We start from the raw sequence: 25,545 nt of genomic DNA on the forward strand, positions 1-25,545 counted from the left end.
TTGTATCTTTGTTGTGCTTTGGGCTGTGTAAAAAAAACCCAGTCTTCTAAAGTGACCTATTAGTACAATGCAGGGAATTTATTGCTTTCCAGGGAAAATGGAATAGATGGATGATACTAAGAAATTATTAATTGTGTATACAAATCAAAGGATTACTTAGTAACCTGGGATACACCTGAAGGTGTAAGATTGTTTTCAGAAAGAAGAAGCGCGAAACAAGCACGTACAATGAATAAGCTTAATTACTTAAAAGGGACAGTTTCTGTGCTCCAGCTTGGTTTCATTTCTCTTAGGACTGACCACGAAAAAGCTGGTGAACTCATCAAAAACCTGTCAGTAATTTTAATAATTAATTCTATAATATTATCTGATATCAATTCTAATATAATATTATGTCCCTCCACATAACCCGCTTGTTGAGAAACAATATATAGCATATAACAACACGAAAACATGTAAGAAACAGAAGCAGCAAAGAGGTAAAGGTGATCTTGAGGACGTTGTGGTAGCAGCCAATGCTGGACGTACTGGGAGAAGCCCCACATACCAATGTCCGTTACTCAGCTCTGTTCTTTGCTACTCATCCCTGTTACTCTGGTAAGCGACCTGTGACTCAGCTTTGGATGAAAATCAAGCAGAGTCCGTGTATTTATGAGGTAATGTACTTTCATGGAGACCCGCCAGTGCACGCAAGCAGGAGAACAGCACATAAGCATTTACGGTCACTCTTATCCCACCCCTCCCTCCGCTTGGGAAGACCTGCAAAGGCCGGGAGGTTAAAGGTGGCCACTTACAAGGTGCCAGGAAGTGGGGTGGAGGAGGAGATGATTAAATTAGGGTACGTGGGTATCGTAATGTAATAACGAAGGTGAAGCGAGGGAACTGTGGTAAGGGGTAGGTGCACTTTACGGAGGTAACAGCTGCACGGTGCTACACAGGCCGGCAGCACTACCCTGCTCAGTCCCCCTCCCCACCCTGAGGGACGGCGCGAAGGCCTGAGGGGGCTCAGGCAGGGCGGGCCTGGCCGGACCCCACGCCCGGCTGCGCCGCCGGCTCCGGCCGGTTCCCCGCCCCCTCGCAGGCAGGGCCGGGGCTGGAAGTGACGAGGGCGAGCGGGCGGGGCTGCGAGGCGTTGATGGCGGAGGCTCCGTGTTGATGTCCCCGGCGCCGTCCGCGCCGGTCTCGGTAAGGGCCGTCTCGGGCTTGGCTTGGGGGAGGACGGGGACGAGCAGGTCTGATACCCTCTTTCCTCCCGGCCTCTGGCAGCCGCTGGGGCGGGCGGGGCTGTTAGGCCGCGGGCCTCGGTTCTGCGCCACCGGGAAGCCGTCCCCCCTCTCAGCCCCCCCTCCAGCTGCTTTGTGCCGGTCCTAGTCGGGAAGGGAAGAAGGGGGGCCCGGCTGCCATTGCGGGGGGCCCGGGTGGCCGTGCGGTGGGGAAGGCCCGGGGCAAAGGTGATCGGGGGCGGGCAGGTGAGGCCGCGGCGGCCGCTGACGGGGCAGGGCGGGAGGCGGCAAGGCGCAGGCCGGCCCCGCGGAGCGGGGGAAGGCAGGGCAGGCCGGGACCGGGGGTGTCAGGTGCGCCCCGTCCCGGCGGGACCGCCGCTGGAGGACTGCGGGAGGAGCGGGCTGGGGCGGCGCGGCTCGTCCTGGTTCTGTTTTTCCTGCCTGACGAGCTTTTCCTCCTCCCGTCCTTTTCCGTGCGTAAAACCAAACGCGTTCCCCAGGGAGTCGCTTGTCATGTCAGTAATGAAGCCTAAGTGTAGCTCTACCTCCTCCTCCTCCCCTCTTTCCCAGCCGGTGGCTGCGATCTAATTAAGCAAGCACCCAGCATCCCCTAAACTATCCTTGAACTGTAAGTAGATCGCAGCGTCACCTAAGCTCCGGGGATTTTCCTGCTGGGCAGCAGTAATCCCAGTTGATTCTGCTGTTCTGCACAAGTTCAGATTTGTGAATAGTTCTGCTTTAGGCTTGGAAACCAGCCTCCCTTCACTGGTTTCAGTGAGGATAGTATTCGGCTGTGGTAGCTGGCAACCAGCGTGCAAAAATGAATGTTTGCGGGGGGGTGGTGGTAGCTTTTTTTTTTTTTTTTTTTGGTAATAAGCGCTTAGAATAAATTTAGATTAATCCATTTTTTAAAGTAGACCTACTTTAAAAAAAAAAGCTAGTGTCAGTTGTTTTTGTCGTTAGTGGTTTGTTTACTCTTCTTGTGTTCATCATGCTAATGAAAACTGAAACAAGTCTGTTTCATGTCAATATTTTTTGGTTTCAGGTACTACTAAATTGCTAAAAAGGAATGAATTTGTTGCACTTGGAAAAAGTTAAAGGAATTCTGTTTCTTTTATAATTGTAGAAACTGCTGCTTCATACCATTTATAGTTCAGAGTAGATTTGAGAGACGTCTTAAATGTAATCTTCTGTTTTGAGAGGTGTGGGAGTCTTCAGGATTTTACCATGCTGTAACATTTCCTGCGCTCTTCTGGACTCTGATGTTAGATAGCAGATAGGACTTATGTGTACCCTGTTGTCTCTCAAAAGCCGTCTTTTTGTCTTTACTCAGTGTCTTGCTTGTGTAAGTTCTTGGTCTTGTTATTCGTATCTGTTAATCTTCATAAACTCGGCATTTTATCTTACTACTTGTGTTGTTCAGGGTAAAAACTGCTTTTTATGTAACGTATACCAAAATAATATTATGGCTGCCCATACATATTTTACGTGTTACACAAAATTAGGCAGTAATAAGCTTAAAACATTGAGGGCTTAAACCTAAAAAATCCCTGTTTACCTTTTACTTGTTTTGAATGATGAACACCCGTTTATTTCAGAGCGCATTTTATTTCAGAAAACATGAGCTCTTTGCTACTTCTTTTTTAATTGGTGAAAAGAAATTTTAAAAGGCCATAGGAAATACCCAGAAAGCCATTAATCTTTTAACCTCTTGAGACTTGCAGTCCCTTTTTTGATTGGTTTCTACATGTATCTTCAATGAAAGTAATATATTATGTCACATACTTGTCAGTTACCTCATCCAATGTGTGAATTTGCTTGGTCAATACAAAATTACTTTTAGCAGCAATTGCAAGAATAGGATGGCTTATCTTTCTAGAAATGTGTTGGATATGTAAAGCCTCAGTCCTCCTAATAACAAGTGTTTTGACAAACTTGTGGTTGTACATTCAAATCAAACACTTGAAACTGCTCAATTGCCCATCTTGCATTTTTGGCAGATACTGCCGAATCTGAGGAAGGGACGTTCTGCTTGTGAAGCATCTTGTATGGCTGTAATTTTTAGCACTTGTGTATCCTGAATGAATGGGTGAATGGAAAGCATGATTAGAAGCTTTTGCAGTCCAACTGATTAGTGTTAATCTGTCAAACTATGTGCAAACCTAAATGGTCCCACTATCAATGAAGTACATTGTTTATGGTAATGAAGCTAAACATGCAGGGCTGGGAACGTGTGTTGCAGTGAGAACAGTAAAAGATGTCTACAGACTGCTAAACAGAGGCAAGAGGACTCTTTTGAAGACAAAAAACAACAAACAAAAACACCTCACCCAAACAAACCCCTCCTGTTTAGATAAACTTTCTTGGTTTTTAAACATGTCTTAAAATGGAACTTTGTTACTTTTACTGAGAGGGGAAGAAAAACTCCATATATAAAAATGATGTCAGAAGCACCGGGCAGTACAGATTCAGAGAAAAGTTTAAAGTGGGGAAACTACGGAGCTTGCTTTTTCCGTCCTTGCCACATCCAGAACCATTAAGAATATTTAATTAAATTAGAATCCTGCTTCGTTTTCACACCACCACTTTTATTTCCCACTTTCTGCCACTGTCTCTAATACCAGGGGCATTCAGCTAAGCAATGCTTTTTCTCCATCTTGATGTCATCGCTGAAATGAATGTCCTTTAATTCTGAGAGGTGATTGTTTTGGAGTGATGCTTAGGCAGTGCACTTTGGTGGACTTGGTCTATAGCTATCTGTTTTCAGAACAGAGGAACTAATTGTTAGGTTTCTCTGTCTTGGTTAATAGATTATTAAGATTATAACAGGTTGTTATTATTATAATAGGTTATAATCGATTATTAATATATTTTTACACTTATTTTTCCACTATATTGAAGTAGCAACTTTTACAATTTTGTTACAGATCAATCATGTCATCCTTTCAAGAAGTTCCATCTTCAACTAATGCTTTGCAGACTTCCAATTTTGCACATGTAATTTTCCAAAATGTGGCAAAAAGTTATCTTCCGAACACACACCTTGAATGTCACTACACTCTGACCCAATTTATCCATCCTCATCAGAAAGACTGGGTTGGTATTTTCAAGGTAAGTAAATCTTGTTCTGTTGCTATTTCTCAAATGTTTGCTGTCTTCTCTCTTATCAGTTAAAAAAAGTTTAAAAGAATTCCAACAGTAGAAGCTCTCTCCTAAACTTAAGTGGAACAAGGCTGAAGTGATGTATTGGTTCCTGCTATTAGAGTGTGAGTTTTGTAACAGAGATCAAACTGGAGATCAAAACTAGAGGAATGAGTATGCTGTAAGCCTGCTGGGTGAAAGGGAAGGTGTGATGCAGTCATGTCATGCAGAATTAAATGGAGATTATTTGAGAAGCAATGCGTGGGCACAGAGTGACATTGTGAACAGGATTATATGAAGAGTGTGAGCCATGGTAAGTGTGAAATGTGTGTGGAAAGAACAAAGACTAAGCTGGAGATATCCTCACCCACGTCCCTGACTCGTTTTTGTTGCTAGAACAGGCTGAACGTATTGATCGCTAAAATTGTTCAAAACAGACCCTTGAAAAAAAGAGGGGTGAAGCCACATCTAAGTTGCCTCACATCAGCGATTTGATTTATTTGGAGTTATTTTTAAAGGTTAATAAAGTTTCATTTATGGGATTAGATATTGATTAATTCTTACATCTGCTTCTATTTAAGACCTTGATCTATGTTTCTTTGTTGATATAGCTCTTAGTAGATGATGCTTAAACGCTTTACTTGAATTGTTAATAGCAGTTTTGGTTGGGGCTTTGGCAGTAGGGAAGGGGGAAAGGTAACAGACTATCTTGGTACCAGAGGACATTTCCCTTAGAACTGTTCAGTGTTTAAGAAAGTAAATGCTTTACTTCACTGTAGTCTGCAGATTGGCAATGGATTGTTAGTCTCTATTCAAGATAAGGTACTCTTCTGTAAAATAGAAGTACTATGCTCTGTAACAAAGCATTTTCAATGCTGTGTGCAATGACTATACGATCACTAAATTGTGTGAGGAAGGCATTAACTTACACAGGCGCATTTCTCTAGTGGGAAGTCTTTAAAAATATGTGTATATGTATCTTGATTATCTGCAAAGTTTTGACGAACAGTGTGATTGAGCACACTTGAATGTTTAGCTAATGGCATTAATGAAACTTTAAAAAAAGTCTTTGTCAAAACTTCAAAGAGCATGCTGTTCATATTGCACATAAGCATTTTGGAATTATTTAAATGTAACTTGAGAAATGAATGTTGTGGCTTTGTCCATTGATCTAAGTGAGGGAGGCAATCAGACAGGACTCTAAAATACTAATTAGGAAAACAAAAAAAAAAAGGTGTGAAACAGTTTTACAGTGACTACATGAAATGCTGTGTACAATGGACAGGTATCTTTGATTTCATCTTGACTGTGATGGTAGATTTCTGTAAACTATTGGTGTATGAGTTTTATTCTGCTTTAGCAGTGGTATGTAATACAGCTTTGGCAGTCATTTGAGGAACATGTTGAGCTGGTATGAGCTAGTACTGCTGCTGAAAGAAACTTCTTCTTTTGTGCAGGGTGATTTGTTTCTTGTGCTTTCCCCTCCTTTATGTGAAACAAGCTCTTGTGTGATGAACCAAATCAGGGAATTGATTGAGGTGAAGACTAACATTTTGTGACTGGATTATTTTTTATGGAATTCCCCAACTGAATTTCCAGTTCACCTAATTCTCATCAACAAAAGGGAAGGAAGCATTGTGAGATGGGGAAAAGGATGAATATCGTTTTCTTTTTGTGACTGTGTCAGCTTATACTGAGTTAAGTGGTGTGAATATACTGTCTTCGTGTCGTTATAGTACAGTGAGTTAAACGGAGCCAGCTGTCCAACTGTGTCTGTGTCTACAAATATGTATGAGTAACGTTTACAGTAAAATAAACTGTGAAAGTGTAGTCATCTTGGGATAGACAGAAGTTGTACTATATGGTGATCTGAATGAAAAAATGAGTGACTTCTAGAGAACTGATTGTTCCTGGATAATCAACAAACCACTTGGAGATGGTTTGAAAACTGATGAAACAGGCAGGGTTTTATCATTTATCTTTACTAAAGCACATAAGAAGCATGTGATGCATGTTTAGTAAAGTGATTTTCAGCATAAAAAAAAAAAGCAAATCTTGACTAATTATGCAAACAGTAATTATTTGCCTTCTGTATTGGCCTAGTATGCAAGGGAAGTGAGGCTTCTGTGAGAAAACTCAAAGCATTGATTCACTGACTGCTCACGCAGAGGGAACAGAAGTTCACCTTGTCTTTCTGAAGTGAATAACTTGCTTAGAAAACAAACCTGTTTAAGCTGGTGCCAGCTTAAGTAAGCTTAAGTAAATGTCGAATAAGATTTATTTCCCCCCCCCAGCCCCTGTGAACATTGTGTTGTGTTTGGTTCTAATGTTGGCTTTTGTTCCATTTTAGGTGGCAGTGGCTTCAACTGTATTCTGTCCTGTGTTTGCTCAACTGGTTAGCTAAGATTCTTTTTTTTTTTTTTCATTTAACTGAACAAAATCTATAGGTGCCTTCTTAAGTGAATGGTTTTCATTTAGGTTGGAAGTCCAAGTACGTTTCTTCAGCAGCAATGATGTCTTGAGTAGATATTGATGATTTGTATCCTTGTATCATCCTATTTGTTTTGCAAGTCCAGCTGTTTGTGCAGCTGCACAGTGAAATGTATCAGGGAAGTGATCTGCCAGAAAAATACAGCGCCTCCTCCCCTAGCTTTTACCACCTGATTTCACAACTGGTTTGTTTCTTCAGCTTGGTCACTGTCTGATGCAATGGGCAGCTGTGCTGGCATCACTGTGATGGAAACAAGTGGACTAGGAAGGTGTGTTGGGGAAAGTCTATGCCTACTTTATTGGCATGGCTGCTTAATGTGGAATAACAATTGAAGCTTCTTTTTCGAATCTTTTCTAGAGTTCTGTTCTGAAGAGCAGCTTTTAAGGGTTTGGTTTGTTAGTTTGTTTCCTTTTTAAATAGAAATGGAGCTAATAGTTCCAGAAGCAAATCCTTATTTCATATACTGACTCTTAATTTCTAGCTTGTGAGTTTTTAAACGTTTCCATAGTGTGTGCTACATGTCTGATAGACTGTTTTTATTCCATGTACATTTGCATTTGTGATTGTTGTAGCTGCCATTGGTGTTGTGCAGCTTAAGTGAAAAAATTGATATTAGAAATGGAGTCCATGGTAGGAGCCATGAATTGCTTATAAAAGTTCTGTGTGTCTTACTGCATGTGTTTATTAATAAATTTATGTATTACTTCATTATGTAAAACTTCCTTTTTTCTCTTCATTATATCAATCTTTTCCAGCTGGTATACATTCTTTGTCACTTGCTATAGTTAATGCTTGTGAGTTTTCCCTCCTCACTAGGCATGTTCCCAGTTTTCTGTGTCTGCCAAGTATTCTACTTTAATCACTGAGCATTGGCTTCTATTTTGTAATATGAAAAGATAATGGCTTTGTTGAAAGTACCACAGCAGGTTCCTTCATGTTTGCAGTTGTTTATATAGAGATATCTTCTTCTCAAGGATATTTTACAAAGCAATTTAAAATAAGGAGCCAAGGCAAGGTGAAGTACTGCCTTCCTATTCTCCATCAGAGGTATCAAAAAAGTCTTGTTGGGAGGTAGAACTTTGGACTGAGCTAGCGATTTGTGGCATTACAGCATTATGACACAGAACTAAATACTAAGTAAATCAGGAAGCAAATAACTATTCTTCTAAAACTTAACAGATTCTATCAACTTCTCTGCATATGCTCTAGATGAAATGTGTTTTTTTGTTTTTTCCAGGGTGATTTAGTAAGTTGTTGCTATATGTTGAACTTTTGTAATGCTGAGTGTATGACACTTTGTGGCGGTAGTAGTAGATTTAAAACAGTTCCCAAGAAAGTATTTTTCTGTTGTTTAGAAAAATGCAAACGCAGTGTTTGTGACCTGAAAGGGTAATGTTGCATATAGCAGAAATATTATATAATTATTATATGGAAGAATTATGGGACTGGAGCATTTATTTTGTGAGGAAAGCCTGAGAGACCTGAAGTTTAGCTTGGAGAAGAGACGACTGGGAGGGGATCGTATCAATGCCTATAACTACTTAAAGGACAAGTGTCAAGAGGATGGGGCCGGACTCTTTTCAGTGGTGTCCATTGACAGGACAAGGGGCAATGAGCACAATCTGGAACATAGGAAGTTCCATCTAAGCATGAGGAAAAACTTCTTTACTTTGAGGGTGGCAGAGCACTGGAACAGGCTGCCCAGAGAGGTTGAGCAGTCTCCTTCTCTGGACATACTCAAAACCTGCCTGGATGCGTTCCTGTCCAGCCTGCTCTAGGTGAACCTGCTTTGGCAAGGGTGTTGGACTAGATGGTCCCTTCCACTCCTACCATTCTGTGATTATTTCAGATATACCAATTTTCTTACAAACTAGATGTGTCTAAAGGTGTATTCCACTACCTTTGGGATTGGACCTTTGGCAAAAACTTGCAGGAGGCAGGAAGTACAATAATGATGATGATGTTACCCTTCAGAACAGAAGTCCTGAAAATGCAACATTTTATTCTTCTTGTATATATTAGTCTTTCCTTTTCTTCCTTGTCCCCTACTCAAGGCTTAAAAGCAGGTTTTGACTCAGTCTTCCAGTCTGTTGTCTTTCACTGCAGCAGTTTCTTTTTGCTTTTGTGACTTTTTGGAGGGTCATTTGTAATCAAGTGCCAAAAGATCTTGATTGGTTATGTCCTTGCTTGTTACCCAAAAAAAAAAAAAGTCAGTTTTACAGATAAGTACTGGTCTAGTACTTGGCATGGGTATCCCTACCCTGAGTCCCTCTTCATGCAGTTTTTTCTGTGCAGAAGAACCTGATGGTTCCCAGTGTGGAGTGAAAGGGTAGAAGGCTTATCGTTCTTGATTGGTTTCATAGGAGATCTGGGCTCCCAGAATGATCCAAGACCAATGTCCTCTCTTTATTCTTTTCTGCTTATCTCTGATTAATCAAAATCTGGAGAGGCCCTTAGAGTAATTTGAAATTTGATTTGAAAAATGAATTAATTTAAATTAATTTGAAAAAGAATAATGTGTGCAAAATGGTCTGTCTGGTAGGTAGTCCTAATCTCTGGGTGGTGAAGTCAACATCTTGTGTCTTTATTTCACAATAAAGTGAAGTAATCATATGGCCACGTGATATTTTTTGCATTATTAATGCGTAATGTCCAGATTTGCAGAAGTGTTTGAAAAACCTGTTTGGCTTTTAGGAAGTAGTGCTTACCCCTCTGTCTAGGGCATATGTGTGCAAGTAGGACTGACAGATGTTCAGTATACAAGGGAGGCAGGTTTATTGTACATCTCAAAGGCACAAGGCAAGAATGTTATGGGCGTAATAAAGATACTGCTTCAAGAGAGTAGCGTTAAAGGTGTGGGTGTTTGTGGGATATATCATAATACTTTCCAAGTTTCTGAAGATTTAATTTTGCTGAGGCCAGCAAGCTGGGAAGACTGGCAATATCAGCATGTAATCTTACATATGTTAACCTAATGGCTTTGGTCTTGCTGTGTCATTAATTAACTTTCCATCAAAACTTTTCTGTTCCTCAGTTCTAGTTGGTATATTTTTTTATAAGTAACCTACATTACCATTCTTCTAGGATGTTGACTGAAGTTACAGACGTGCTTTTACATTAAGGCAGTAAATCTATCCCTAGAGAAGAAAAGGAAATTTTTTATTTCTTAATGTCCATGTTCTTGATATCCACAACTTAAAAATGGTGAGCCAATGTTCTGGTAACTTATGCAAAAAACTGAATAACCAGGACTGGGAAGATTTTAGTAACCTACCTGAATGCAAAAAGTGCCTGCTTGCTCTGAGAAGGTACTCAGTATGTAGGAGGTCACACCTGAGCTACTGTTTGTGCATCAGTGCAGTATTAAGTGCAACTTAATTTCTGTCTTTTCAATGTACTAATTTATAGCAAACCTCAGAATTAACTTGTCTGTGGTCAAAAACTTCTGTAACAAAATTTAGCAGTGGATTTGATGGACACCTAAGAAATTGGTTGGTGGTTTTGTTGTGTCACGACAACATAGATATATTTTTGCATAGTACTCTAGGTTATGTAGTCTCCTTTGGACTGCAAATAACAGTACAACTTGTGTGGGTCATATCAATGTCCCAGTTTTGTTGTAGATTGAATTTTTTTCTAAATTTTTTAAGATATCAATTACTTCCATACACAGACCACATTATGAAGTACAGTGCAACAGCTGGATGTGTTATTGACCACATGCATGTAGAAATACAATTTTTCTGGCATGGAATCATCACTGTACAGCAGGGCACGATAGATACAGGAATGTGTAGTGGAGAGTGTGTCCTGTTGTTAAAATAGTCAGGAATAGAATTATTGGAATTCATAATGTTTTGAGAATTGTTATATCCACAAGTTAGAGTGATTCTTTTGGTTTCTGATTTACCTTCTTTGGAAAGATATGTCTTAAATAACTGAGTTAATCTTTTTCTCACAAAAAAAAAGTCCATGTCAATGTTGTTAACTGTTTCTATACTAGATGAAGAGAAGGATAATCTAGGTTTACCTGATGATACCTTTGACAAGAAATTTTGACGTTTAATTCCAAGTGTCATTAATTTTTAAAAAATATTTGCTATGGTAGGTTTGTGTGGTCAGAGACAAAATTGGCATAACAAAGTAGTCAGTAGCTGGTAACAATTTTGAAGTAAAAATAAAATGCTAATTTATAGTTTTCATGAAATGTGATAGTAAATGAATGTTTCACTTAAGCCCTACTCACCCTTTTTTAATACATTTTCATGCTTATCTCTTAAAGTAAACAGTAACTTTGTTAGTCTTTGATCTGTCATAACATTTCCCTTGACAGCCATTTACATATGTACCAAGTTTTCTTTTAGGGAGTTCATATTGTTTCTATATTTATTTTGATTTATACCTAATAAGAGAGAAAGTTTATTCTGTGGTCTAGGCACTCTGTCAATGTCATTTTGACATATTTCTCTGAACTCTGATGTAGAAATACAACCAATGAGAGATGATAATAGATGAGAATTCTGATAGTACCTTGATACTGCAACAAATACCATATGTTCTTAGTGGCTCAAGTTAAAAGATTGCCTGTATGTGTTTGTAACATTCAGCAGAGATGGACTTCTTCAGGTCTGGGCATGAGAGAACATCTTAAGAGTACAGTCTATGGTCTAAACAGAGTACCTTGCAGCCATCTTCTATCCCAAAATGTTTCAGCTTTAGGGCTCCTGCTGTATAACAAATTTTTATCTCAGTATGAGCAGCGAGGTCATGTCTGAAGTAAAGCCTTAAATGTCTTGGACTGATGTAAGCTGAAGTTGTGTGTGGTATAAGGTGATCACAGAGATATTAAAAAAATCAAGGTTGTAGTTTGACTTCATTGTTTACTTATTTTTAAATGTCTATTCCTTAATGTTACTAAAGTGTACTTAATACTTTAATAAGTATTTCTCCTCATGTCCGTGTTCTGAAGTTTCTTATACGGTTTGATTCTTTCAGAATTGGCATCTAGATATCATTATTTGATGATGATGCATGTGTTCAAAAGTATATTGTGTCAGTGGCATGTCAGTGTTGACAGTAAACTATCAGTAATTTTGTCCAGTATGAGCTTCACTGCCCCCAGATGTTTTAATTTTTCCATCTGTTAATTCGGTTAGAAGAACTTGTTACCTGTAGCTGCCTTTTGTGGACTGTTACGGGCTACAGTAGCACTGTTGTGACTTTGAAGTAATGTTACCTGAACTCAGGGTTCTGGCACAAACAAGGTCTACTGTGGAGAGATCACTTCCAGGGATGCTGGTCTCAATTGCATTTTGCTTGGACACTTGTGTTTTCTGTGGTTTGGGTCAAAATGACTGTTTCTTACCATTTGAAGTATGTAAAGGCTGATGACTTACTGTTGTCAGTAATAATTATACCGTATAACATGTATCCAAAGCCTTATCTACTGGCTGTAATTTTGCGTCTTTCAGAGGTGGTTTATTGTTTTCTTGCAGTACTTGAGGTACTTCACCAAATTAATTTCTAAACTACGTAATTTACCCTCTGAATTACAAAAAGGGCGTAACTTTTACTCTGAAGAGTTTTTTGTTTGCTTTGTTTTTGTTTTTTAAATTGGGTCATATTAGGTATTTACAATAAAGGCTCATTAGTTATGTCAAAGTTGGTTCAGCTAAGTAAGTGTTTCCTGGGTTTGCTTTTTTGATCTGCTGTGATTAGTACATGTGTTGTATAGATCGGTAAGACACTTTTAATGCTGCGGAAGGAACATTGCTGCTGTTCCAGTTGTGTAACAGCATTCTGAGGCCAGGGAGAAAACGCCAAGTGGCTTTTCCCTTACAGTGGTGTTTCTTTAAAGCACTCCCTCTCAAGATTGGGTTGACTGACTTTACCAAGGCATTATAAAAGGAAAGAAATTGTACAAAATAGAAAAACAGCGTTTATTTTCCATGTTCACCTGAAACTCCAGAAATGAAAAATGAAGTCTGAAACGATCTTTACGCTGCAAACGCTCTGCAGTTGTAAGGCAGAGCTTTTGTCTTAGAGAAGCTTACGTTTGTTGTAAAATGAATCAGATGACAGCTAAAGGAGATACAGTGAAGTAAAATGGTTATTATTTTTCCTCAGTAATATATTTGGTAACTCATTATTGGCATACAGACAGGCACATTCTAGCTATTTTGTGGAAACGTAGTGTGGGCGAAATGTAAATATGGGGAAACTAATTGCGCTGTGTGGCATTTCAGTAAGAAAGGGGCTTGTATGTGTGGGGCAGCACAGAAGAAGAAAACGTTTTCATGGTGAATACATATCTATTTATTAGTAGAAGGAAAACCTGTCTGGTATGAGTATTGCGGACAGCTGAGTTGTCCCTGCTTGCCCAGCCAAATTGCAAAGTACTCAGAGTCAGGCATCTTAACCTTTACCAGACTTCAGCATTTCCTCTGTGACTACAGAGTTGGTTTATATAACTAAAAAGTAGTTTATGATGTCCTAAATTGAAATAAGCCTTTTTGCTCAAAAGTAGGAAACAGGAGTATAGTGAATGGATTAGTCTTTAATGGCCTATTAAAGCTTTCTGTTTTATGGAGGGAGAATTGAATCAAGTGAGGTTTGTTTGAACAACACGTTGCTTGTACATAACATAATCTGGATATGACATGTTTGTAGGAGACATGATGTTTAGTCATATTTTTGGTCTAAAAACAGGGCTTGAGAAGGTGAAAGTAGGATTTGGTTTCTGGATTATTAATCTGTTGGTTAACATGTAGAAAGCAAGAGTGTTGGATTTATGCACAGCTTTCTAATTTAAAAATGGATTTCGGAATTTGTGAGAATTAAATGTAGAGAAACAGAGAAGCTGGAAGACTGTGTTGCAAAGCAGGTTGGTAGCAGAGACTTTATTTCTAATTCTGATTATAATGTGTATTTCTTTTTTTTTCTTGTTGGTTTAGGGAAATTGTATCACCTAAGTCTTATTTGCTCTTTTGTCTAATAAATAAGGACGTTAATATTTGAGGTTTTAACTCTGAGCAAAATGTGTTCAGAGTTTTCAATGAATTCCTTAAAAAGTAATGATATCAGCACAGCCAGTCAATGCATCAGATGATGAACTTGAGTTCAGAACATGTCTTGTGCGTGCTTTAACAGGTCATTCTCCTTTTTCTTCCTCTGAACTTCAGAAGGTTTTGTGCAGGAGTTCTTGTGTAATTTGTACTGTTTGTGTGCTTGAATGTGGATATTGTAATGTCTGCCATTACCGATGCCAAGTTTTTAAATTCGACTAGCAAACTGTGCCTCTTGTACTTCTCCTGGCTCACAGAAAGTTTTACAGTGTCTCCCATTGAAATTTCTCATTTAAGATTTCCGATGGTAAGAAAGTACTAATGTGCATTTGTTTCAGCTTTAGCGCTTTGATTGGAACTTGGTTTTATGTTAGTAGTTGACAGTATTTTTTGTTTGCTACATTGTGTTTTTAGTTGGTTTTGGGTTTGTTTTTTTTTTTTTCAGATGGTATGTGAAATTATTTTCATTAAAGGAGTTACAGCTGAGGCTTTTGTACAACAATGGAATCTGTAGCTGTTTTGATTGAGATACTGTTTCACTTGAGTTGCTTTCATTTTGGGAGTCTTATTCTAAATTTAGTACCTTTTTTTTAGTTAAGTGCTTTTCCAGTTAACAGTATCAACTAAATATAAAGAAGCATGTTATAGAAGTATTTTTATCTGAGTTTTGTATGCCATTTTAGTTAGCATTCTAATGAAAGAGTTGTGTTGTTTTGGGGGGAGGGGGGTGATGTTGTGTATGTTGTGGGTTTTTTTGTATTTTTTTTTTTTTTAAACTTTGGCTTCATGTTTCAGTACATCAGAATATATTCTTCCTTACAGAATAGGACTGTAACTTCACATGAGGCCCAAGCAGGACTTTAGTGTGGGTTTTCACGTTTCCCCTCACTTCCAGTTTTTTAACAGCTTTTAAGTTCTAATTATTAATGTAAATAAATGTGTTCGCAGCTTAAGTAGTTAGATTGTAAATTTTTAGAACTTGGCCAGCAAATGAGGGACACAAAAAATTAAACAATGTAATTGAAGACTTGATTTCAAATATATTTTTTTTTATAATGGATATAATTTCAATGATTATGCTTCTTCATTGCTACTTAAGTTCAAATACAGAAATGAAGTTTACGAATCTTTCTGCAAACATTTGTGTGATTTCTGTAATGTTTTCATGAATACATGTGCTCATTGTTAGTCATATCAGCTGTTTTGGCAGTTGAAATGGTCAAACTCTTGTTCTTACAGGCCTGAAGATTTTTCTCTGATAACAGTAAAAGACTTTGCACTTTGTCTGCCCTTGTTTTCTGATGCGTTGTGCTAGTGCTGCTGTTCTTCCATTTTATTTTTTTTAATAGAAATAATATCGCAAGATGCTAGTAAATTAAATACTTAACCACTTATTTCCATTTCTTTCTTTTGTGTAAAAATTGTTAGGGTGTCCTGGAGTTTTTTTTGTGGTGTTTTTTTTTTTTTTTTAAACTTTGAGGCAACTGGAATTTGAGTGTTGCGAAAAAGGAAGGCTAATAGACACAAATTTGTGATAAGAAGTCTATGAATTATTTAAATAGCATCTGCACTTTTTAACATACATTCATGTTCAAGTAGAATACTAGAAAGAGTCTGGACATAAACTAAAGCATCAGCCCTTCTTTTTTCCATTTTCGTGCTGAGGGCTTCTCAAATATTTGATAATTTCTCTGCTTCTGCTTGTCGGAGTAACTTCCAATTCTACATACAAGCCTGCATTTGAAATTTATCTTCTGCTCTCTTACTGTTCTGGGATTTTCCTGGAGACTCCTGCATAGATAAAGCTTAGAGATATGAATAATCAAAATAGATTTAGAATTGGTTTATTTTCATAGGGTAGATTTGGTGTTCTTGCTGTTTCAGTGCAAGTACAGTGGGGTCAAAGGAGCCACATCACCCCAAGAACTGGAGCATCAGCTGCAAAAGGCTTTGCGAGGTGGCAGGATAACGTTTATCTGCTACTTGAACATTGTTCTATGGAGAAAATATTTTTGAAAATGAAAGGCTGATCTTAATTTATCTGCTTTTAGCTTAACAAAATTTACCTTAGAGTTTTCAAAGTATGAAATTAAGGAATTTGCTGGCCAGGGAACTCTCTTTAAAAGTCTGTGCTCTGGTATTGCTGCTTCTAAATTCTATCGCTTTCACAGAAAGTGGCATTTAAGTAATTGCAATATGCAGTTTTTTAAAACTGCATATGCAATAACTAAATATATTTATTTTTTAAAATGTTTTCTCAGTTTTTCTCCAGTGTACACTACTGACTGGTATTATTTACCCCATGCTAACTGTATTTAACACCACCTACTTGTTGAATCATCTGATTTCTCGAATCCTACACTATTACCAGGAAGATGCACAAAGCGCAAATTCTTATGATTATGAGATAAGCTTCAACTTGCCCTTTTTCAGTATGTCCCAAGCAGAAGTGTATGGCCCTGTTGCTGTAATGGTCTTTTTAATTAAAACAAACAAAAAAACCCAACAACAAAACCACCTTAAATAGGAATTTTTCTCCTGTCAATATAGTCCAGGCAGGGCCTTCACAAGAAAAGGGTTCTTGTCTGGGATCTGGACTCTTATTTCCCTCTGGAGACTAACCTGGAAGGTAGTCTGTGTTAATTGTAATAAGTTTTATTGCTTTGATCAGCAGTCAGAGAAACTGTCTAGCTTTTCAGATTCCTTTTGTTAAAATGAAAATATTTTGTCGAAGCTAATATGCCTGATGATGAGGAGGATGCTGTTCATTTTGTTTCCAGAGCTGCAGTGTTTTGTTTTCTTCTTGATACAAAAATCACTGCAGGGCTGTTGATAAGTATTCCCATCTTCCTCATCATCATTTTCACTTTTTATTGATTTCCTTTGTAGGTTTTGCCACTAGGCTTTGTTTATCTCAATTTTTATTTACTTCCTCTTAAGCAATATTAAAATTTCCTTATATAGTTTTGGCACTATTTTTAGGCAACTATTGGTTTTCCTTCTAAGCTGAAAAGAAAGATCTTTGTCAAAGGTCACATTTAGATGATTACTGAGCCATCCAGTGTGTGTTTATAGTCTTATATCTGTGATAGTATAATCTCTTCTTCCAGGTGACAGGTGGTGGGACGGGAGGAAACAGCCTTGGGTTGCACCGGGGAAGGTTTGGTTTGGGTTTTGGGAGAGATTTCTTCACGGAAGGGGTTTTTAGGCATTGGTGCGGGTTGCCCAGGGAAGTGGTTGGGTAACCATACCCGGAGGTGTGTGAATGTGGTGCTTAGGGACGTGGATTGGTGGTGAACTTGGCGGTGCTGGGTTGACAGTTGGACTTGATGATCTTGAGGGTCTTTTCCAACCTAAACCAGTCTATAACTTGCATGTGCCCATTAAGAAATAATTGGGTTATCAGGATCATAAGAGTGTAAGATGGGGGAGCTTTGGTAGGGAAAGCAGATGATGGGTGAGAAGAAATAGGGGGAATTGCTGGAGAAGATATGTGCGGGTATTTTCTTCTTCTCAGGTTATCGCCCACTAGCTCTTGGTGTGTCTCAGTTTTCCGTTTACTACTAATCTGTAGCCCACAGATTAGAGTCACACTTGAAAATATGGCACCTGCTGAAAAACAGGCCAGGAGGGTTATTTGTTCTCTACATAATTACTCTTTTTGTTTGTATCAGTATGACTAAGGTTGTAAATAAAATAAAAATCCTTACGTGGATTACTGTTACAGGTAAAGTATTTGTAAAAATAAGTTTTGGGTTCAGAATGGATTATTAAATTTAGAAATGAACATGCGATATCTAAAAAAAAAAAAAAAGCTAAAATCCCAGAGAAAAACTGAATCAGGAGTTGATCTCTAGAAGGACCATTTTTGGTTTTATATTTACTGTTCGTTTTTTTTTTTTTTTTTTTTTCCTTCTCACTATGTTTTCCAAAGTGTTAATTTTATCAGAAGGAAGGATGTTATTTTACTGAGGAAAATTAACATCAGAATCAGAGTGTGTGTGTTTTTTTTAAACAGACATAATAATAATAATTCTGGACATAATAATTCAGTTTCCCTTCTGAAGTTAAAAAGAACAAGGTGGGGACTTTTCACTCCGATTATTACTTTTAAAAAGCTATCTGCTTGCTTTATTTTAGGGCAGCAATGGTATATGCCTCCCTTTTTTTGAGGTAGAAGCAGCTTCAGCAATAAAGGGTTATTAACATCTGAGTTGGATTTGAAGACGTGGCTAATATGAAAATTCGCAAAATATTTTTCCTCGTGAACTTTTATAGAGGAAAAATTGCCTTCACCCCCCTTTCAAGTTACTAGACGAGCTTCCCATGTTACTTCTAAGATATTTAACAGGGTGGGAATAACAGCCCCAGGAAATCTCATTTCATTGACATCTTTAAAATCTCCTTGATAGGACATATTATAGAAATCTTCATAACTTTTGCTAAGAATAGGCTTAAGATGTAGTGGGTGATTCCATTCTGGTGGATGTGTCATGAGTCTGCACTGCTTTTATCTAATGAATGTTGTCTTAAGGAAGTGACTCCTGTTAGCAAAATGAAATTTTCATCTGGTTTTGCTGTCATTCATCCTTGTTTTTTAAGAATATAAAAAAGGTGTGGTCATCTCAACTAGTTGTTTTTTTCCAAACATTAGCTTTTCCCACACTTCTTAACACAAAGTGAAGAAGTGTAATGGACAACTATGGAATAATCTATTCAGAATTTTTGTTACTAATGCTAATTATAATTTACATATGTAATTGCTGTTGAATTACTTTCAGTTCTGCTGTTCTCTTTGTCTATCTAAATATCTGGGTTTTTTTTCCTGTTTTGTGTTTTTGTTTTTTTTTTTTAAGCTGACAACTCCTTAAAAAAACAGTTCTTAATGTTTTTAAAACACAACATTGCAATGAATCCTTTATAAAGGAGGATTTGGTATGAACTTGAAGTTCAGAAGTTTTGTCTGTTGATGGTAATTTCATCTTTTTTGATTATGTTTTTTTGTTTTCTTTTCTTCCTGTTGAAATGCTGTCTTACCTGATAAAAATCGGTAAACAATTTGTTTCCTTTCCTCCTCTTAACTCTTCCAAGACAGCATACTCAGCAACTGATAAATCATACTACACCTGGCTTTTCACAAGATTTTTTGGTATTTTTTTAGTCAGTGGAATAAACCAGATAGATTTATTCTTCTCCTTTTACTGTTATGCTATTATTAATATCCATTGCTTGGGGTTTCAGGTTTAGATGCATATTGGAATATGTTTCCTCAGAGGATAGCATTTCTTACTGTATAGAACTGCATTCTTATGAAAAGTCTGAAAGCAAATGTTTATTGAAGTTAGTGGGAAGACTGCACCGACTTAGCTGAGTTAGGTTTTCATGCTTATTTTTTTTTTCTTCCCTGCAGACATAGCATGTATGTATGGAAGAATTCGCATTCCAGCAAAATGCTGGTCTTTAGTATTGCAGAAGTTGTCCAAGAAGTGCTAGTTCAGCCCTGTCAGATTTGGCCTTTTCAATATAAGAGAGAGCTAGTTTTTCTTTCTTTTTGTTTTCTCATGAGCCTGTTGGATTGTGGACACAAAATAGTCAGCATTGGCAGAACTTACACTAAGAAAATCTCACTATAAACTTCAGAATTAATCTTTTTGTATTTTTAATGTAGTAATGCATATCTTTATAGGGAAAAAAATAATGTACAATAGTAGTTTAATGTATAGTGAAAACTGTCTGGTGTTTTAATTTATATAGACCCTTTTATTGCCTTAGACCCATTTATTGCTTTAGGTAACAAGCTTAATAAAATTCATGCTAAATCTTTGACATGCTTGTTAAAATATTCCTGATTTGTGAACATTGTTAAGTATCTTTTTATTGCATGTTGAAGCAGAAATATGCATATTACAGAATGTTGTAAAGGCTAGACCATGGTATCTTAACTGTGTATAACAAATTCTTCTGCTAATGTTTTCTCTTTCTTTTTTTTTGTTGTGGTTTATTTTATTTTAGGTTGGTTGGAGTACCGCAAGAGATTATTACACATTCCTTTGGTCACCTCTGCCAGAAAATTATGTGGAAGGATCAACTGTTAATTGTGTGCTGACTTTTCAAGGTGAATATAAAGCAGTATCAACCTGTGTTTTCCCTCCTACACAGCTCTTTTAAATACTTATCTGTTCATTACAATGCTGAGGGTTGTGTAACAGTTCTAGACTTTTGCAAACATAAATTGGAAGAGAATCTTCCACACTTCACTGTCAAGGAAACTGTAAGGAGAAGTATGTGACTTAGTATGTTTTTACGTAGTAATGGGCAATATTCATGACTGATAGAAAGAGAAGCTCTGCTAGAAACGATTGAAATACAGAAAGTGACTTCATTTAATCAGCAGCAGGGTTTTTTAATCTCGGCATCTCTTAACACGTTGTGTCTTTATATTGTCTTTAGTCTCTGGACTTTAAACATCATTCTCAATGTAAAGTGGTTCTCCTCAAAGAATAAATAATGCAGATGACTGGTGAAGGTTCAGAGTTGCAGAGGACCTTTTGACAGTGAGGAATTGATGAAAATGACTGAATTTTTTAAGAAAAGCATGAAAAACAAACCAGAAAACGTTACAGCACTGTACAAATCTATAGTATAACTGCATTTTCAACACTGTGATCAGATTCTCTCTCTCACCTTCGCGATCTTAAAGAAGATCTAGTAGAACAAAAGAACAAAGTGCAACAAGGAAGATAAAAATTAAGAAATGTCTTCTATGTAAAGGTGTGGAGTTACAAAGATGAGAGCCACACTCTTCCCATTAAGTATAAAAAGGGCCAATGGCCATAGATTATGGCCTGGGAGGTTTACATCTGACATTAGGAAGAACTTTTTACCAAGAGGGATTAGTGCAGCACTTGAACAGGTATCCCTGGTTTGAAAGGATGGGAATTCTACACAGTTGCTTAGACACAGCCATGGTAGTCTCAGACTCATGCTGACAACAGTTTCTTGAGTGTGAAGTTGGACTAGGTGACCTTCAGAACTTCCTTCTTCCAGGTTTTTCTGACTGGGAAAGGGAAATAATAGGAAATGACTGATGTCTCTCAAATCAGCTACCTGTGGCATGAGCGGGTTATCCATTGTTCATATTTAAAGAAGCAGGAGCCTTCGATGTAAGTTACCAAGTGACAGGTTCAGAATGGAGATAGAGATGATACTTGTATAACACAATGTGAGTACTTCTTGCCACAGGACACTAAAAATGACAAAAAATCTACACATATTCAAAGTTGTGTATAAAAAAGAGCACCTCCATTAAACTTGTTTAATGCTTTTCTGCTTACTAACAGAATTTTATGTACCATCTTACGTTCTTTTTTACTTCCCAGAGTTGGCCTTAGTATTTGTGTGTGTTTGTTGCTTAAAATATATAGGAAAAAAAAATTTGAAGTCCCGAAACGACTACTGTGTTAGCTTGTTGTCTTGTTAAAGCTGCAAATAGTAGCTGCAATTACGGATAGCTTGGATGAGTCTGCTGTTCTTTCTCTTAAGCCAAGTAATTTTTTCTGGTACTTTCGATAATAGAATAGAAGCGTCTAGGTTGGAAGGGACTTCTTAAGATCATCAAGTCCAACCATCAACCTAACACTGTCAAAACTGCCACTAACCCATGTCCCTAAGCACCATGTCTACCTGTCTTTTTAAATAACCTCCAGGGATGGCAACTCCACCACTTCCCAGGGCAGCCTGTTCCAATGGTTCATAACCCTTTTGATGAAGGCATTTTTCCTAGTATCTAGGCTAAACCTCCCCTGGCACAATTTGAGGCTGTTTCCTCTTGTCCAATCACTCACTACTTCGGAGAAGAGACCGACCCCCACCTTTCTACAGCCTCTTTTCAGTTAGTTGTAGAAAGTGATAAAGTCTTCCCTCAGACTCCTTTTCTCCAGACTAAACAACCCCAGTTCCCTCCACTGCTCTTCATAAAACTTGTTCCCTAGACTACTCACCAGCTTTTTTTTGCCCTTCTCTGGACATGCTCCAGCACCTCAATATTTTTCTTGTAGTGAGGGGCCCAAAACTGGACACAGTATTCGATGTGGGGCCTCACCAGTGCTGAGTACAGGGGGGTGATTGCTTCTGTAGTCCTTCTGGCCACACTCTTCCTGATACAGGCCAAGATGCTGTTGGACTTCTTGGCCACCTGGGCACACTGCTGGCTCATATTCGTCTGTCTGTCAGCCAGCACCCCCAGGTCCTTTTCTGCTGGGCATCTTTCCAGCCACTTTTCCCCAGGCCTGTGACACCGCATAGGGTTGTTGTGACCCATGTGCTTGGCCTTGTTACATCTCATACCATTGGCCTTGGCCCATCGATTCAGCCTGTCCAGATCCCACTGCAAAGCCGTCCCCCTCTCAAGCAGGTAGACATTCCTGCCCAACTTGGTGTCATTTGCAGACTTACTGAGGGTGCACTCAATGATCATACCTACATGATCTGACCATTTTATAACCTTGAAATCTGTGAAAAGCATGTGCGCTCTGTAGGAACTGGAAGGAAGTCAGTTTCTTCTACAGTTACCAAAATTCACTGAATGAGTGAAATTGGGTTGGACTGAAACTAAAAGTGACCTAGAAACCTAGGACTCTACATGCCCTTATCAGCCCTTTGTACTTCGGAGTTTTACCACACATGAGGAGACCAGGTAACTGTCCCATCTGTTACATTCCATGCTGACAGTACTCCACTTTTATAGAGCTGCCAGATTTAATCTCCATTCAGACAGTCGCCCAGTTGTGTTTGGCAAGATATTTTAGTGCTGCTGAGATGAGATCAGTAGAGCTTACAAGATCTTAATTAACTGAGATAAATAGTAAATGTAGTGCAGCATGCTTAAATTTTATTTTTTTTTTTTGTTATGATCAGGAAGGTGTGCTGGAAGAAAATAATGAGGAATCTGTTCTCTCCAGTGTTAGACAAGAAAAAAGACTCCATGTAGTTTTAAAATCAGTTTGTCTGAACCGATATTAAAACTTGCTAGAGCAGCGAAGTAGGTTGTTCTTAATTCATTTCTGCATAGCGTCACCTTATTTAATTTAAGCATCGAATCAGGTAAACTGAACTGCAGTGCTATATAGGAAAGTGTATTCAGGTCCAAAAGCACAGAATCCTGAGGTTTTGAGATTAAGGTACTATTCCCTGAGCTACAGTTAATAAAGTATAAGACTAATGGAAACATGAAGTACTTGATACAAATGCTGTTGGTATAGCACATGTAATGTTTCACCATTTGTGGGAAAAGTAGCTAAGAATACAGGGAAATGTCTTCCAGAAATCTGGAATAAAAATTGCTGAATACGAATTAATAATAAAGTTAGAAAGGGAGCACATTGTATTGTGATGGAATACGAACAGAAATGGGCGCCATCACCTGCTGGATTAAACATTGGGTGAGGATTTACTGTGCTGATATCATGCTCAAGCTGGCTAGGGTATCTGGTAATTAAGTGTTCAGAATAAAACCAGTTGGTTTTCTTACCATTAAATGTGGTTTCTTGCATTTACTAATAAAGGTAAAAATCTCATTAATTCTGGAAATGATTATTTAACATCCACAAATATTACCATGTGAATTCAGGTGATGTAAGAGTCTTGATGTTGAAGCTTTAGTGGGCAACAGTTCAATTGAATAGTCAGACAGAAATTCTCCTGAATTAATTTGCTAGCAGCATGCAGTATTACATAGATAGAAGAAATATGAGTTATTCTTACCTTGCAAAGTATAGAAGAATTTTTTTTTTAAATTAAGCTCTTTGTAAAACTCTCCCTGCCTGCACCCCGTCCCCCTGTATCTGCAGCTTGTGTCATCCATTGATAGAATCATAGAATGTGTTGGGTTGGAAGGGACCTTTAAAGGTCATCTAGTCCAACCCGTTCCAACAGGTCCATGTCCTTCTTGTGCTGAGGGTTCCAGAGCTGGATGCAGTACTCCAGGTGGGGTCTCACAAGAGCAGAGTAGAGGGGCAGAATCACCTCTCTGGATCTGCTGGCCATGGTTCTTTTGCTGCAGCCGAGGATGCAGTTGGCCTTCTGGGCTGCAAGTGCACATTGTTGGCTCATGTCCAGCTTTTCATCCACCAGTACCCCCAAGTCCTTTTCCGCAGGGCTGCTCTCTATCACGTCATCCCCCAGCCTGTATTGATAATGAGGATTGTCCCAACCGCAGTGCAGGATCTTGCACTTGGTCTTGTTGAACTTCATGAGGTTTGCTCGGGCCCACCTCTCTAGCTTGTCCAGGTCCCACTGGATGACATCCTGTCCCTCTGGCATGTCGACCACACCACTCAGTTTGGTGTCATCGGCAAACTTGCTGAGGGTGCACTTGATCCCCCTGTCTATATCATTGATGAAGATATTGAACAGCACCGGTCCCAGTACGGATCCCTGAGGGACACCACTTGTCACTCCACTCCATCTGGACATCGAGCCATTGACTGCTAAGCCAGTTTCTTATGCACTGAACAGTCCACCCATCAAATTTGTATCTCTCCAACTTAGAGAGAAGGATGTTGTGGGGGACAGTGTCAAAGGCCTTGCAGAAGCCCAGATAGATGATATCCGTTGCTCTTCCTTGTCCACTGATGTCGTCGCTCCATTGTAGAAAGCCAATAGGTTGGTCAGGCAGGACTTGCCATTCAGAGCATTCCCATGCTTTGGCATTTGAAAATAGCAAAAGTAAATAGTGGTTACTCCAAAAAAACATGCAAAAAATTGAACCAGGTAAAGCTGCAGATGTCTTGTCACTGCATGTTATTCTGTGTTTGTTGTCTTTGGTTGTATAGGTATTTCAATGCCAAAAATCACTTTGTTCTGTGATTGTACAACAGTTACATAATAATGTGGTTCTGATCCAGCTTCAGGGCATCTGATTGCTAATGATTCTGTCCGTTTCGAAATATATCGACAGCAGCTATTACCTAATGTATATAAGGTGATGTGTACATATAGCACCTACTACCTATCCCTGTTCTAGCACTTGTCTTAAAAGCTCAGAGAAATTGTTGGGGGATGAAAGTTACTAAATAAATGACTCTTCCTTTCTGCTGTTTTGATGATTTAACTGTGCCTTACTGAAGTAATGAGATTCATTCTCAAGTCAAACATGATCTGATAATCTATTTCCAGACAGAGGCTTTTATGTTTGTGTAGAATGTTTCTTCAAATATGAATTTATTTTTATAGGATATTACCTACCAAATGATGACGGAGAATTTTACCAGTTCTGTTATGTGACTCATAAAGGAGAAATCCGTGGAGCAAGCACACCTTTCCAGTTTCGTACTTCTTCCCCTGTTGAAGAATTGCTCACTATGGAAGATGAAGGAAACTCTGATATGTTAGTGGTGACTACCAAAGCTGGACTTCTTGAGGTTTGATTCAAAAATTCTGAAAATTTTATCTTCATATTTTTTTTATATATACATACATTTACAGGTATTGAAGCACAAACCAGGAGGAAAAAACCTACACACGTATGTGTAATATATATATTTCTGGCTTGTTCTGTAGTAAAGATTTTAAACGGTTTAGAGGTGTGGTATAGCACTAAGCATAGACTGGGAAACCATAAGAGAGT

At 38.4% G+C, this 25,545-nt stretch overlaps 1 protein-coding gene across 4 annotated transcripts in view; it reads left to right on the top strand.

The window, feature by feature from the left end:
• The first annotated feature begins 884 nt into the window (after positions 1-884).
• The window catches only part of TAX1BP1 (Tax1 binding protein 1), a 67,679-nt gene continuing 43,018 nt past the window's right edge, over positions 885-25,545 (top strand). For 2 of the 4 annotated variants that reach the window (XM_074574917.1, XM_074574919.1), the window contains exons 1-4: positions 885-1,185; positions 4,151-4,334; positions 19,932-20,034; positions 25,152-25,339. In XM_074574917.1, the coding sequence (XP_074431018.1) occupies positions 4,158-4,334; positions 19,932-20,034; positions 25,152-25,339 (468 nt within the window). In that variant the 5' untranslated portion in view covers positions 885-1,185; positions 4,151-4,157. The remainder of the gene's footprint in view (positions 1,186-4,150; positions 4,335-19,931; positions 20,035-25,151; positions 25,340-25,545) is intronic. The other 2 variants (XM_074574918.1, XM_074574920.1) reach the window with 1 other exon arrangement.

Source organism: Larus michahellis, chromosome 2, assembly GCF_964199755.1.
Source record: "Larus michahellis chromosome 2, bLarMic1.1, whole genome shotgun sequence".
Lineage (NCBI taxonomy): Eukaryota > Metazoa > Chordata > Aves > Charadriiformes > Laridae > Larus > Larus michahellis.